The sequence below is a fragment of the Oncorhynchus keta genome, chromosome 7 (assembly GCF_023373465.1).
Source record: "Oncorhynchus keta strain PuntledgeMale-10-30-2019 chromosome 7, Oket_V2, whole genome shotgun sequence".
NCBI classification, from domain to species: domain Eukaryota; kingdom Metazoa; phylum Chordata; class Actinopteri; order Salmoniformes; family Salmonidae; genus Oncorhynchus; species Oncorhynchus keta.
Window position 1 is genome coordinate 17,101,788 of NC_068427.1, and position 14,123 is coordinate 17,115,910.

At 40.4% G+C, this 14,123-nt stretch overlaps 1 protein-coding gene across 5 annotated transcripts in view; it reads left to right on the forward strand.

The window, feature by feature from the left end:
• The first annotated feature begins 2,638 nt into the window (after nt 1-2,638).
• The window catches only part of tns1b (tensin 1b), a 287,235-nt gene continuing 275,750 nt past the window's right edge, over nt 2,639-14,123 (forward strand). For 3 of the 5 annotated variants that reach the window (XM_052522076.1, XM_052522083.1, XM_052522080.1), the window contains exon 1: nt 2,639-2,848. In XM_052522076.1, coding sequence (XP_052378036.1) covers nt 2,747-2,848 — 102 coding nt within the window. In that variant the 5' untranslated portion in view covers nt 2,639-2,746. The remainder of the gene's footprint in view (nt 2,849-14,123) is intronic. The other 2 variants (XM_052522079.1, XM_052522082.1) reach the window with 2 other exon arrangements.

Sequence of the window (14,123 nt, forward strand, 5' to 3'; positions counted from 1 at the left end):
GGGTCAGTGGAAGATAGAGTTAGTGCAGGTAGTATGGGGACCATTAATTGACTATTTAGCAGTCTGGCTATTTGGCAGTCTTCTGGCTTGAGGGTAGAAGCTGTCTCGGAGCCTGTTGGTCCGAGAGCCGAGGCTCCGGTACCATTTGCATGATGGTAGCAGAGTGAACAGTCTATGGTTTGGGTGGCTGGAGTCTTTGTACATTTTTCGGGCCTTCCTCTGACACTGCCTGATATGTAGGTCTTGGATGGCAGGGAGCTCGGCCCCAGTGATATACTGGGCTTTCCGCATCACCCTTTGTAGCTCTTTGTGGTCAATGGCGGTGCAATTGCCATACCAAACGGTGATGCAGTCAGTCAAGACGCTTTCAATGGTGCAGCTGTAGAATGTTTTGAGGATCTGAGGTCCCATGCCAAATATTTGTTTTATTTTTTATTTCACCTTTATTTAACCAGGTAGACCAGTTGAGAACAAGTTCTCATTTACAACTACGACCTGGCTATTTTCAGCCTCCTGAAGGGGAAAGGTGCTGCTGTGCCCTCTTCATGACTGTGTGGACCATGTTCCATCCTAGGTGATGTGGATGCTAATGACCTTAAAGCTCTCAACCCGCTTCACAACAGCCCCGTCGATATGATGGGGGCGTGCCCTCCACTTTTTCTCCTATAGTCCACGATCAGCTCCTTGGTCTTATTGTCGTTGAGGGAGAGGTTGTTGTCCTAGCATCACACTGCTAAGTCTCTGACCTCCTCTTAGTAGGCTGACTCATCGCTGCCGGTGATCAGGCCTACCACCATCGTGTCGTCAGCAAACTTGATGATAGTGTTGGAGTCGTGTGTGGCCACACAGTCGTGGGTGAACAGAGAGTGCACACACCCCTGAGGGGCCCCCGTGTTGAGGGTCAGCGTGGCGGAGGTGTTGTTGCCTGCCCTCACCAGCTGGGTCCGACCTGTCAGGAAGTCCAGGATCCAATTGCAGAGGGAGAGTTTCTGTCCCAGGGTCCCTAGCTTGGTGATGAGCTTGGAGGGGACTATGGTGTTGAACGCTGAGCTGGTCTATGAACAGCATTCTCACATGGTTATTTTCCCTCTTGTTCAGGTGGGAGAGGGCAGTGTGAAGTGCTATTGAGACTGCATCATCTGTGGATCTGTTGGGCCAGTATGCGAATTGGAGTGGGTCGAAGGTATCTGGGATGATGGTGTTGATGTGTGTCATGACTAGCCTTTCAAAGCACTTCATAATTACAAATGTGAGTGCTACAAGGCGATAGTCATTTAGGTTACCTTGGAGCTCTTGGGAACAGGGACAATGGTGGTCAGTTTGTAACATGTTATAGACTGGGACAAGTCTGTGAACATGTCTGTGAAGACACCTGCCAGCTGGTCTGCTCATGCTTTGAGAACACACCCTTGTATTCCGTCCGGCCCGGCGGCCTTGTGACATATCACAGTCAGAGCAAGTAAAACATTTCTGAGAATGTTTTTGCAGTTAACGATACATTGGTCTTCAATGTATCCTGTATTGGTAACAAGATACCTTTTCTATGTTTTATATCTCTGCCCATCTCTGGCTAGTGCATAGTACGTTACTTTAATATTCACCGAAACTTGCCACCAGCTTACTATAAGTTGCTGTAAAATGCAGAGCAACGACACATTACAAGACTGTAAAATTAGCCTACTATACTGTAAGAAAGTAAATACTACTGTAATTGTTGTTATTTTGCTGTAATCGTTGTTGTTTTACTGTAATTACATGGAATTAGTGCAAGCAGGTTGGCTGCTAAGTATTTGTATATTACAGCAGGTTTAAGAATAGTCGGTGTTTTATATCACTTGCACTTGTAGAGGTCTTAACAAAGGCTTCAAAACTGTCAGTGACTACAGGGCAAAACAGACCAAAAGGACATGGCTAAACACTTAACCATTAAAGGCTTGAGATTTACTATATAAATAATAAATAAGATTACGGTAGTGTATTCTGTGGGGTACAGCATTCTCACTGATGGGTGCAACAAATATAGCCTCTGACAAGGCACGCCTCAAAATATGTTAATGTGCCGGGTGATTATTTCATTTTCCGACAATGCACCATAATTCACAGTATGCTGCTGTAAAAAAAACAGAAAAACAGGTAATACAGTACTTTACTGTATAATTATATTGTACAATTACAGAAGTGTAGCTGAATGCCATTGAGCCCCCCATAATAAATGTCTCTGTACATTACTGTAATACAGAATTACAGGAGCTAACTTTATACATTTGGCTGTAAATGTACAGCAATTTGTTACAGTGCTGTCTATCTGTTTGTCTGTCTGTCTATCTGTAGCTTAGCCATACAAATAAACTACTATCCGGTGCTCAAGAGTCGTGTTTCCTTATTTTTCACTTGACTAAAATATCCTGCTTCTTCCTACTATTAGTGGAAAACGGGATCAAAGTTTGGTGCAAGACATGAATTGAGAAATTCAGAGACAGCCCATCGAAATTATGACTTGTTTATATAATTTAGAACTGTTTTATAGAAGTGCTAGCGATATTGCGTCCAGTTCGACTTGTTTCGTCATTTGGGGGAAAGAGCACAGCAACTGTTTTTTATTTTTTTAATGATTTTTATTTTTTTTACATGCGGGAGTAGTTTAAAGTGTCGGCGAGAGAGAATTCACGATCCAGATTGGTACGCATAGCTCTGAAATATCACGTTTTTGAATGGGTCCACGAGACTCTGATCTGAATTTGCCTGGATGGGATGCACGGTGAGTTTCATCTGTTGTGAAGACGACTTCATGCAAATGCCTCTTGGCCAACATGAGAAAAATAAAGAGGATAAGAGACTGTTAAACAAGGTAAGGACCCATTCCCATAATGAACGTGTGAGTTTCTAAACTGTAGCAGGGAAAGAAAATAGCACGTTATGAATTTGACAATGCATTTAACGAAGCATGCGGGTTCTGCATGTGTCTACCTGCGGCAGCGTGACAGCTGTTCAAGCCACACATCGAGTGATAGTCGCCTACAGATTAAGCCTAAAGAGTAATAACGCCTTCATTGACACAATACAAGGTGACCAAACATGACATGTCTTCGTGAACTTGCAACCAGAATGATTTAAAATGAAATTAAACATGTCATGCCTGTGATGCAAGTTGAACAAATTATGTTTAAAATATATCACATAAACACATAGAGATTTTGCTAAATCAATTTCAGAACAGCATAGATCAATTGACTAGAAAGTAACCAAATAAAATCATGTACACATATTTTGCAGACGTTATCGCAGTTGCAGCGAAATGCTTGTGTTTCTTGCTCCAACAGTGCAGTAATACCAAATAATGCAAAACAATACACACAAATCCCCAAATTAAAAGTAAATGTATTAAGCAATGTTAGGATGAGCAATGTCAGAGTCTAGAACATCAATGTCAATTCAAATCAATTTGTATTTGTCACATGCGCCGAATACAACAGTTGTTGACCTTACGTGAAATGCTTACTTACAAGCCCTTAACCAACAATACGGTTTTAAGGAAACAAGAGTTAAGGAAAATATTTACTAAATAAACTAAAGTAAAAAAAAAGAGCAGCTCATGTATATATGTATATAATGGTGTCTATAAACATTATAGACAGTATATTAATAGAAAAGGTGGGTACAGCAGTAGTTATTAAGGATGACCCTTGACTAGAATACAGTATATTACACATGAAGTGGGTAAAACAATATGTGCACATTATTAAAGTGGCCATTGACTATGTACATAGGGCAGCAGTCTCTAAGGTTCAGGACTGGGTGGTAGCCGGATAGTAACTGTGACTAAAGTTCAGGGCAAATAACTACAGTAGGCTCGACAATAATATGGTCTAACCTTGATTTGTCAGGTTACTTTGTAGTCAATTGATCTATGGCTATGCTGTTCTGAAATTGATTATTGTTCTGAAATATTATTGTCTCTAGACGGGCAGTCAAGACAATGGTAACATGATATTCTCTTACATAATTAAAATACGCCTTGGCGTGCTTGCCGTGAGGTGTGATTTAAATTGCTGGATAGCTACTCTACAGTGCCAAAATTTGACTGTAGGCTGTCAGCAAATATAATTAAAGTTTACACTATTCATCTATGGCAAAGACACTTCATCTGTGTCTGGTGTTAGCTAGTTACAGGTTAGGTAGGTGTTCAGCCAGCATGGAACAAAAGGGTTGTTCAAAACTTTGACGCAGTTGTCATGTCAACACATCCGTCAGTGCTGTTGTAAAACCGCATTCCAAAATACATGCCAAACGGGAGATGTATAATAAAATTGACATCATTGATGCAATTTCAATGTTTGAGAGGATTTCACTGCAGTACTGTTCACTCCATTCAAGTTTCTTGACATAGGCGTTTCAAAGAGCTGCCACTCAAGGCAAGCTCATGAATATGAGCTTCCCACCCACTTGGCCTGTCTTTTCAAACCTCCTGGTATCTTGACCTGAGAGAAAAAGTAAAATAAATAAATAAAGTTAACACTTCTATCGCCCAAAAACAGAACTGATATTTCAGTCACTCAAAATGATATTTTACATGAGAATTAAAAAGACTGTTAGGGCCTTTTAATATTTTTTAATTGGAATATGTAATTTGCAGTAATATTTAAGAACAATTTCACATGATCACTAGGAATGATATTTACTCTCACGGGTGGCCAAAAATAAATGCCATGCCCCTAAATGCCATGCCCGTAATAAGACACATCCTGGAAATAACCTATGGATTACATATAAAAATACCCAGCTGCTTGGTCAACCCAGCATAAAAGCGGATGAAAACCCAATTGATGTTTAAATTAACTCATGTTTGGGAAATTCAAACAACCCCACGTGTAAGGTTAGACATGGAATCTGTCAAATTATGCCGGCTTTCAAAGAGATGTATAATTCCTATAGAAATTCAGCCAGAATGTGGATATACAACCTTCAACAATGTATTCACCCACAACCTGTATTTATCATAACTGCCAAAGTTGGGACGTTGCAATATGAGACTACCTGAAGCATCTAAACTGGAACAACCATTTTAGTAACGGGTGCAGTAAGTCCAAGTAACATATGGGATTAGTTTAGAAAATGTATGTAATTTATATTTGAGAAGCATAAGATGAATTGATCAATCCAAAAACATACATATCGAAACAGTTCATTAAAATCAACTGCAATAGAGCATGCTGGGAAATATAATAATGATGGGCTTAGTTTTGCTTCAACTCTGGTAATTAACACCAACCCAACCTTTTAAACCAATGAGTGTTAATTCAACACATACAGAGTGAATTGTTATGGAAGAGATAGGCCACAAAAGTTCACAGAACGGGGCCGCCGAGTGCTGAAGACCGTAGCGCGTAAAATGAATCTGTTCTAGGTTGCAACACTCAGAGTGGAGGCTGTTATAGCAACAAAGGGGGGACAAACTTCATATATATCCCATGATTTTGAAATGAGATGTTTGACGAGCTGGTGTCCACATACTCTTGATCATGTAGTGTATTTCTAAGGGCACAAGCACTGTTTATGACAAACTGTTCACACCTCTCTTGTTGTTGGAGAGAATTTTGCAGGTTTAAAGATTATTTCCTGCAATTCTATACATTTTGCCATGTCTTAATGTGTATTCATGTGATATTTGAGTGACACAAAAATTACAACAATATCTATGGGCTAAATAGCTGACATGTGTGAGTTGTTCTGGACATTTCTGACAAGCTATAGATAGCTCTCTAAGGTACAGTGCATTACAGCCTTGTTCTAAAATGGACAACTTTAAAAAAATCAATCTATACACAATACCCCTTGATGGCAAAGCAAAAACAGATTTTTAGAAATGTTAGCAAATTTACAAAAAAAACAAAAACAGAAATACGTTATTTACATAAATATTCAGACCCTTTGCTATGAGACTCGAAATTGAGCTCAGGTGTATCTTGTTTCCATTGATCATCCTTGAGGCGTTTCTTCAATTTGATTGTGGAGTCCACCTTTGGTAAATTCAATTGATTGGACATGATTTGGAAAGGCAGTGCAGTGACAGTGCATGTCAGAGCAAAAACCAAGCCATGAGTTCGAAGGAATTGTCCATAGAGCTCCGAGACAGGATTATGTCAAGGCACAGATCTGGGGAAGGGTACCAAAAAATGTCCGCTTGGAGTTTGCCAAAAGGTACCTAAAGGACTCTCAGACCATAAGAAACAATATTAGCTGGTCTGATGAAACCAAAAATGAACTCTTTGGCCTGAATGCCAATTGTCACGTCTGGAGGAAACCTGGCACCATCCCTACGGTGAAGCATAGTGGTGGCAGCGTCATGCTGTAGGGATGTTTTTCAGCGACAGGGTCTGGGAGACCAGTCAGGATCAAGGGAAAGATTAACGGAGGATCTCAGACTGGGGTGAAGGTCCACCTTACAACAGGACAACGACACTAAGCACACAGCCAAGACCACGCAGGAGTGGCTTCGGGACAAGTGTCTGAATGTCCTTGAGTGGCCCAGCCATAGCCCGGACTCGAACCCGATTGAACATCTCTGGAGAGACCTGAAAATAGCTGTGCAGCAACGCTCCCCATCCAACCTGACAGAGCTTGAGAGGATCTGCAGAGAAGAATGGGAGAAACTCCCCAAATACAGGTGTGCCAAGTAGAGGTCGACCGATTATGATTTTTCAATGCCGATACCGATTATTGGAGGACTGAAAAAAGCCGATACCGGTTAATCGGCCGATTTTTAGAATTGATTTGTAATAATGACAATTACAACAATACTGAATGAACATTTATTTCAACTTAATACAATACATCAATCAAATCAATTTAGCCTCAAATAAATAATGAAACATGTTCAATTTGGTTTAAATAATGCAAAAGCAAAGTGTTGGAGAAGAAAGTAAAAGTGCAATATGTGCCATGTAAGAAAGCTAACGTTTAAGTTCCTTGATCAGAACATGAGAACATATGAAAGCTGGTGGTTACTTTTAACACGAGTCTTCAATATTTCCAGGTAAGAAGTTTTAGGTTGTCGTTATTATAGGAATTATAGGACTATTTCTCTTTATACCATTTGTATTTCATTAACCTTTGACTATTGGATGTTCTTATTGGCACTTTAGTATTGCCAGTGTAACAGTATAGCTTCCGTCCCTCTCCTCGCTCCTGCCTGGGCTCGAACCAGGAACACAACGACAACAGCCACCCTCGAAGCACCATTACCCATGCAGAGCAAGGGGAACAACCACTCCAAGTCTCAGAGCGAGTGACGTTTGAAGCGCTATTAGCGCGCAACCCGCTAACTAGATAGCCATTTCACATCGGTTACACCAGCCTAATCTCGGGAGTTGATAGGCTTGAAGTCGTAAAAAGCTGCTGGCAAATGCACGAAAGTGCTGTTTGAATGAATGCTTACGAGCCTGCTGCTGCCTACCATCGCTCAGTCAGACTGCTCTATCAAATCATACACTTAGTTATAACATGATAACACACAGAAATACGAGCCTTAGGTCATTAATATGGCCGAATCCGGAAACTATCATCTTGAAAGTAAGACGTTTATTATTTCAGTGATATATGGAACCGTTCCGTATTTTATCTAATGGGTGGCATCCGTAAGTCTAAATATTCCTGTTATATTGCACAACCTTCAATGTTATATCATAATTACGTAAAATTCTGGCAAATTGGGCGGCCCAAACTGTTGCATATACACTGACTCTGCGTGCAATGAACGCAAGAGAAGTGACACAATTTCACCTGGTTAATATTGCCTGCTAACCTGGATTTCTTTGAGCTAAATATGCAGGTTTAAAAATATATACTTCTGTGTATTGATTTTAAGAAAGGCATTGATGTTTATGGTTAGGTACACATTGGAGCAACGATACTCACCGCATCGATTATATGCAACGCAGGACACGCTAGATAAACTAGTAATATCATCAACCATGTGTAGTTAACTAGTGATTATGATTGATTGATTGATTGTTTTTCATAAGATAAGTTTAATGCTCGCTAGCAACTTACCTTGGCTTACTGCATTCGCTTAACAGGCAGTGTCCTCGTGGAGTGCAATGTAATCAGGTGGTTAGAGCGTTGGACCAGTTAACTGTAAGGTTGCAAGATTGAATCCCCCGAGCTGACAAGGTAAAAATCTGTCGTTCTGCCTCTGAACGAGGCAGTTAACCCACCGTTCCTAGGCCGTCATTGAAAATAAGAATGTGTTCCCTAACTGACTTGCCTAGTTAAATAAAGATTAAATAAAGGTGTAAAAACAAAATTGGCCAAATCGGTGCCCAAAAATACAGATTTCCGATTGTTATGAAAACTTGAAATCGGCCCTAATTAATCGGCCACTCCGATTAATCGGTCGACCTCTAGTGCCAAGCTTGTAGTGTCAGACCCAAGAAGACTCAATGCTTTAATCGCTGCCAAAAGTGTTTCAACAAAGTACTGAGTAAAGGGTCTGAATTCTTATGTATATGTGATATTTCGGTTTGTTTGTTTTTATACATTTTCAAACATTTCTAAAAAAATGTTTTTGCTTTGTCATTATGGGTTATTGTGTGTAGATTGATTAGGGGGAAAAAAACAATTTAATCAATTTTAGAATAAGGCTGTGACAAAATCTGGAAAAAGTCAGGGGTTCTGAATACTTTCTGAATGCACAGTATGCAATGACTAACATGACAAGAGGAACTGACGATGCACTACCCAATTCCAAAATTGCACCTTGTGCATTCTAATATTACAACACTGTGATATAACGTAAATGTTGAGCGGCTTCACTGCAGGTAGATTGTATGTTTTAAAATTCTATAAAATATATATATTCAAAAAGACACTTTGGGATATATGCAAATAAAGCTTACACTCAGCAGTGTGTTAATTCAACACTGTGTCTATACAGGTCCACACGTTCAGTGTTAATTTAACACTGAGGAATTTGCTGTGTAACAGTCCATATTTTTCGGGGAATTAAGGCATAGATATGTTTTTCAATCATCTTCCATCCCATGGAAAGCAAATGCTTTGATTTCTGGTCATACAGATGGAAAAGGGATCATACATTATTTTTACTAGAAAATATCTTAATAGGTATTGGAGAAAGAAATACATCATAACACAATAGTGTTGAAGTAAGGCCCCTGCTAACAAATATCAACGTTTATATTTAGTTGTGCAGAAATCATTTGCCTTCTGTAAGTTTAAGAAATTTTGCCTAGTGTCTTTTCATTCTGTTCCCAAAACCCACATATCGTTTCTAATTTATCTTATTTATCTCCCTCATGAAAGAAGGAAGGAGGGAGAATAATTAAAGTTAACACAAGTAATAAGTAAAGGTAAACCTACCAATTAGGTATAGTGTTTTTACTGATAACAATTTTGTTTATGAAGTATTAAGTATTAAGTGATTACAATGTGCCAAATTGATAATAGAGTTACCGAAAAATCTGTAAAAGAATGACTGCAATTGAATTGGCCACAATGGAAAATTATAGTAGTCACAAACCACAGTTGCAGTAGACCACAGTACAACACAGTACAGTAAAGTACAGCACAGTAAAGTACAGCACAGTAAAGAAAAGTGAATGAAAGTAGAGTGTAGTTCAGGACAGTAGAGTAAAGAAAAGTAGAGTATAGTTCAGTACAGTACGGTAGAGCACACATGAGTAGAGTACAGTATAATGTAACATACTCAACTTTACGCTACAGGACTATACTATACTCTACTTTTCTATACTGTACTATGCTGCACTGTACTGAATTATACTCTGCTCAGGGGCGAAAGTAAGGTGGTACGGTCCGGCTTCCAGGCAAAATAAGTAGAGGGGGTATGCAGTACCTGTAAAATATGAGCCTATCACAATAATGTAGAGGGGGTATGCAGTACCTGTAAAATATGAGCCTATCACAATAATGTAGAGGGGGTATGCAGTACCTGTAAAATATGAGCCTATCACAATAATGAAAACAAAATGTCAAGAAAACTGTTGGCTATTACACCACTATGTATCATTACCGCATGTCAGAGGGATGAACAATTAGCGAATGGACTTGAAAACGAGTGGGATAGCCTGCGCTATGCAGTGGAGGCATTAATCCTGGCTTAATGACAATTGCATAATGTCATTACACTTTTTGGTGTTTTGTGTAACAGATGTCTCTTTCCAATCACCACCACTATTGAGACTGGAAATAAACTCAGCAAAAAAAAGAAATGCCTCTTTTTCAGGACCCTGTGTTTCAAAGATCATTCGTAAAATTCCAAATAACTTCACAGATCTTCATTGTAAAGGGTATAAACACTGTCTCCCATGCTTGTTCAATGAACCATAAACAATTAATGAACATGCACCTGTGGAATGGTCGTTAAGACACTAATAGCTTACAGACGGTAGGCAATTAAGGTCACAGTTATGAAAACTTAGGACACTAAAGAGTCATTTCTACTGACTCTGAAAAACACCAAAAGAAAGATGCCCAGGGTCCCTACTCATCTGCATGAACGTGCCTTTGGCATGCTGCAAGGAGGCATGAGGACTGCAGATGTGGCCAGGGCAATAAATTGCAATGTCCGTATTGTGAGACGCCTAAGACAGTGCTACAGGGAGACAGGATGGACAGATGATCGTCCTCGCAGTGGCAGACCACGTGTAACAACACCTGCACAGGATCGGTACATCCGAACATCACACCTGTGGGACAGGTACAGACCTATATTCATCCTGCCCTGCCTTTCTAAAGTCTTCAAAAGCCAAGTTAACAAACAGATCACTGAACATTTTGAATCCCACCGTACCTTCTCCACTGTGCAATCCGGTTTCCGAGCTGGTCACGGGTGCACCTCAGCCACGCTCAAGGTGCTAAACAATATCATAACCTCCATCAATAAAAGACAGTACTGTGCAGCCGTCTTCATCGACCTGGCCAAGGCTTTCGACTGTCAATCACCGTATTCTTATCGGCAGACTCAACAGCCTTGGTTTCTCAAATGACTGCCTTGCCTGTTTCACCAACTACTTCTCAAATAGAGTTCAGTGTGAGAAGTCGGAGGCCCAGTTGTCTAGACTTCTGGCATTCTCTATGGATGTACTTCAGGGTTAAATTCTTGGGAGAATACATTTCTCTGTATATATCAACGATGTCGCTCTTGCTGCGGGTGATGCCTTGATCCATACTTATTTTCCACCATAATTTGCAAATAAATTAATAAAAAATCCTACAATGTGATTTTCTGGATTTTTTAGTTGAAGTGTATCTATGATGAAATTACAGGCCTCTCTCATATTTTTAAGTGGGAGAACGTGCACAATTGATGGCTGACTAAATGGCTGACTTCTTTGCCCCACTGTATCTCCCTCACTAACTTTAAGCATCAGTTATCTGAGCAGCTTACCGATCGCTGCAGCTGTACACAGCACATCTGTAAATAGCCCATCCAACTACCTACCTCATCCCCATATTGTTTTTATTTACTTTTTTGCTCTTTTGCACACCAGTATTTCTACTTACACATCATCATCTGCACATCTATCACTCCAGTGTTAATTTGCTAAATTGTAATTACTTCGCTACTATGGCCTATTTATTGCCTTACCTCCTTACGCCATTTGCACACACTGTATATAGACTTTTTCTATTGTGTTATTGACTCTACATTTGTTTATTCCATGTGTAACTCTGTTGTTGTTGTTTGTGTCACACTGCTTTGCTTTATCTTGGCCATGTCGCAGTTGTAAAAGAGAACTTGTTCTCAACTGGCCTCCCTGTTTAAATAAAGGTGAAATATATATATATATTTTTTAAAGGTACAGGATGGCAAAAATAACTGCCCGAGTTACACCAGGAACTCACAATCACTCCTCAGTGCTCAGACTGTCCGCAATAGGCTGAGAGAGGGTGGACTGAGGGATTGTAGGCCTGTTGTAAGGCAGGTCCTCACCAGACATCACGTCGCCTATGGGCAAATATCTACCGTCGCTGGACCAGACAGGACTGGCAAAAAGTGCTCTTCACTGACGAGTCACGGTTTTGTTTCACCAGGGTTGATGGTCGGATTCGTGTTTATCGTCAAAGGAATGAACGTTACACCTTGGCCTGTACTCTGGAGCGGGATCAAATTGGAGGTGGAGGGTCTGTCATGGTCTGGGGCATCATCGGACTGAGCTTGTTGTCATCCGTCATGTGTCACAGCATCATCGGACTGAGCTTGTTGTCATTGCAGGCAATGTCAACACTGTGCGTTACAGGGAAGAGATCCTCCTCCCTCATGTGGTACCCTTCCTGCAGGCTCATCCTGACATGACCCTCCAGCATGTAAATGCCACCAGCCAATACTGCTCGTTCTGTGCGTGATTTCCTGCAAGACAGGGATGTCAGTGTTCTGCCATGGCCAGAAAAGAGCCCGGATCTCAATCCCATTGAGCACGTCTTTTCTTTTAGTCACATGTCTGTGGAACTTGTTCAGTTTATGTCTCAGTTGTTGAATTTGTTCATACAAATATTTACACATGATAAGTTTGCTGAAAATAAATGCAGTTGACAGTGAGAGGACATTTCTTTTTTTGCTGAGTTTATTCTGCCAGTGGATGAACGTGTGCGGGTAGCCTAATTAAAGAGCCTGAAAACATCATTACTGGTTGTGTTTATGCCACAAGAAAAGGTAATACATTTAAACAGTTAAATGACAAATCTTTATGACTAGGCCCACAGAGATGCTATTGAATTAATCGAGATTCTAAATATAATTCTATGATTAGGCCCCACGGCCGGTCCGCCCCCATTAGGCAGGATTAGGCAGCCACCAGAGTGGCAGTTTGATGAGGATGGCATTTTCCGAGCAAAACTGACCCAGACGTTTTTTCTGTAGCCCATAGACTGGAGACCAAATGTATTACAATGTCACGTGACAGACACTTTTTAAATCATTAACATGTTAATGAGAAGAGAGAGTGCAGGAGAAAGTAAACTAAAAAGGCAAGCGGGCAGACATCAGCTGCTGCCTAATCAAATAAGAGATAGACAGCAATGGTGCTGAAAGTAATTCATTTCAACAATTGTCTTGGTTTTAATTCAACTTCACTCACAACGAGGGCTTTGTTGGAGCCTATTTCTTCCTGTAAGAGGTCGGCCTGCCTGTTTGACACATGCAGTTATGCTATCCATAGATTTGTCGGTATAACCAAATTCTCCAGTACTGTCACTATGCACTCCACAATACCTCCTTGTCTGGGAAGGGCTTGGCAGGACCCCCCACCGTCCCCTCAGATGAACCCCTGATTTGGAGGTCCTGGGCTGGCGTGGTTACGCGTGGTCTGCGGTTGTGAGGCCGGTTGGACAGACTGCCAAATTCTCTAAAATGATGTTGGAGGCAGCTTACGGCAGAGAAATTAACATTCAATTCTCTGGCAACAGCTCTGATGGACATTCCTGCACTCCCTCAAAACTTGCAGACATCTAAGGCATTGTGTTGTGTGACAAAACCACATATTTTAAAGTGGCTTTTTATTGTCCCCATCACAAGGTGCACCTGTGTAATGACCGAGCTGTTTAATAAGCTTATTGATATGCCACACCTGTCAGGTGGAGGGATTATTTTGGCAAAGAAGAAATGCTTACCAATAGGGATGTAAACAAATTTGTGCACAAAATTTGAAATAAAAAGCTTTTTGTGAGTATGAAACATTTCTGGGATTTTAATTTCAGTTTATGAAACACAGGACCAACACTTAACATGTAGCATTCACATTTTTGTTCAGTGTATATAAACCATGTCACACCTTTATTTGGTGGGAAAAAAATGAATGGTGGGAAAACGATTGGAACCATTTCCCTGTTTAGCCTCAAGGTTTTATGGGTATTATGACACCTCCGCTGTGGGCCTCTATTGTCCCTCTAACCTCTCTGACATCATTGCAAGTGCAATTGAAAATCACAAACACTTAGCATCAAAACAGTATCTTGCTTTTAAAACTCACCTCAACGTGATTGATCGGTTTGTACAAAGAAGTTTAATTACAGATTGAATCTGAGTGGAATCATGGTTGTTTGGATGTTGTTTCAAAGCCTAACACAACACAATGGACAGGGCTTTCTAG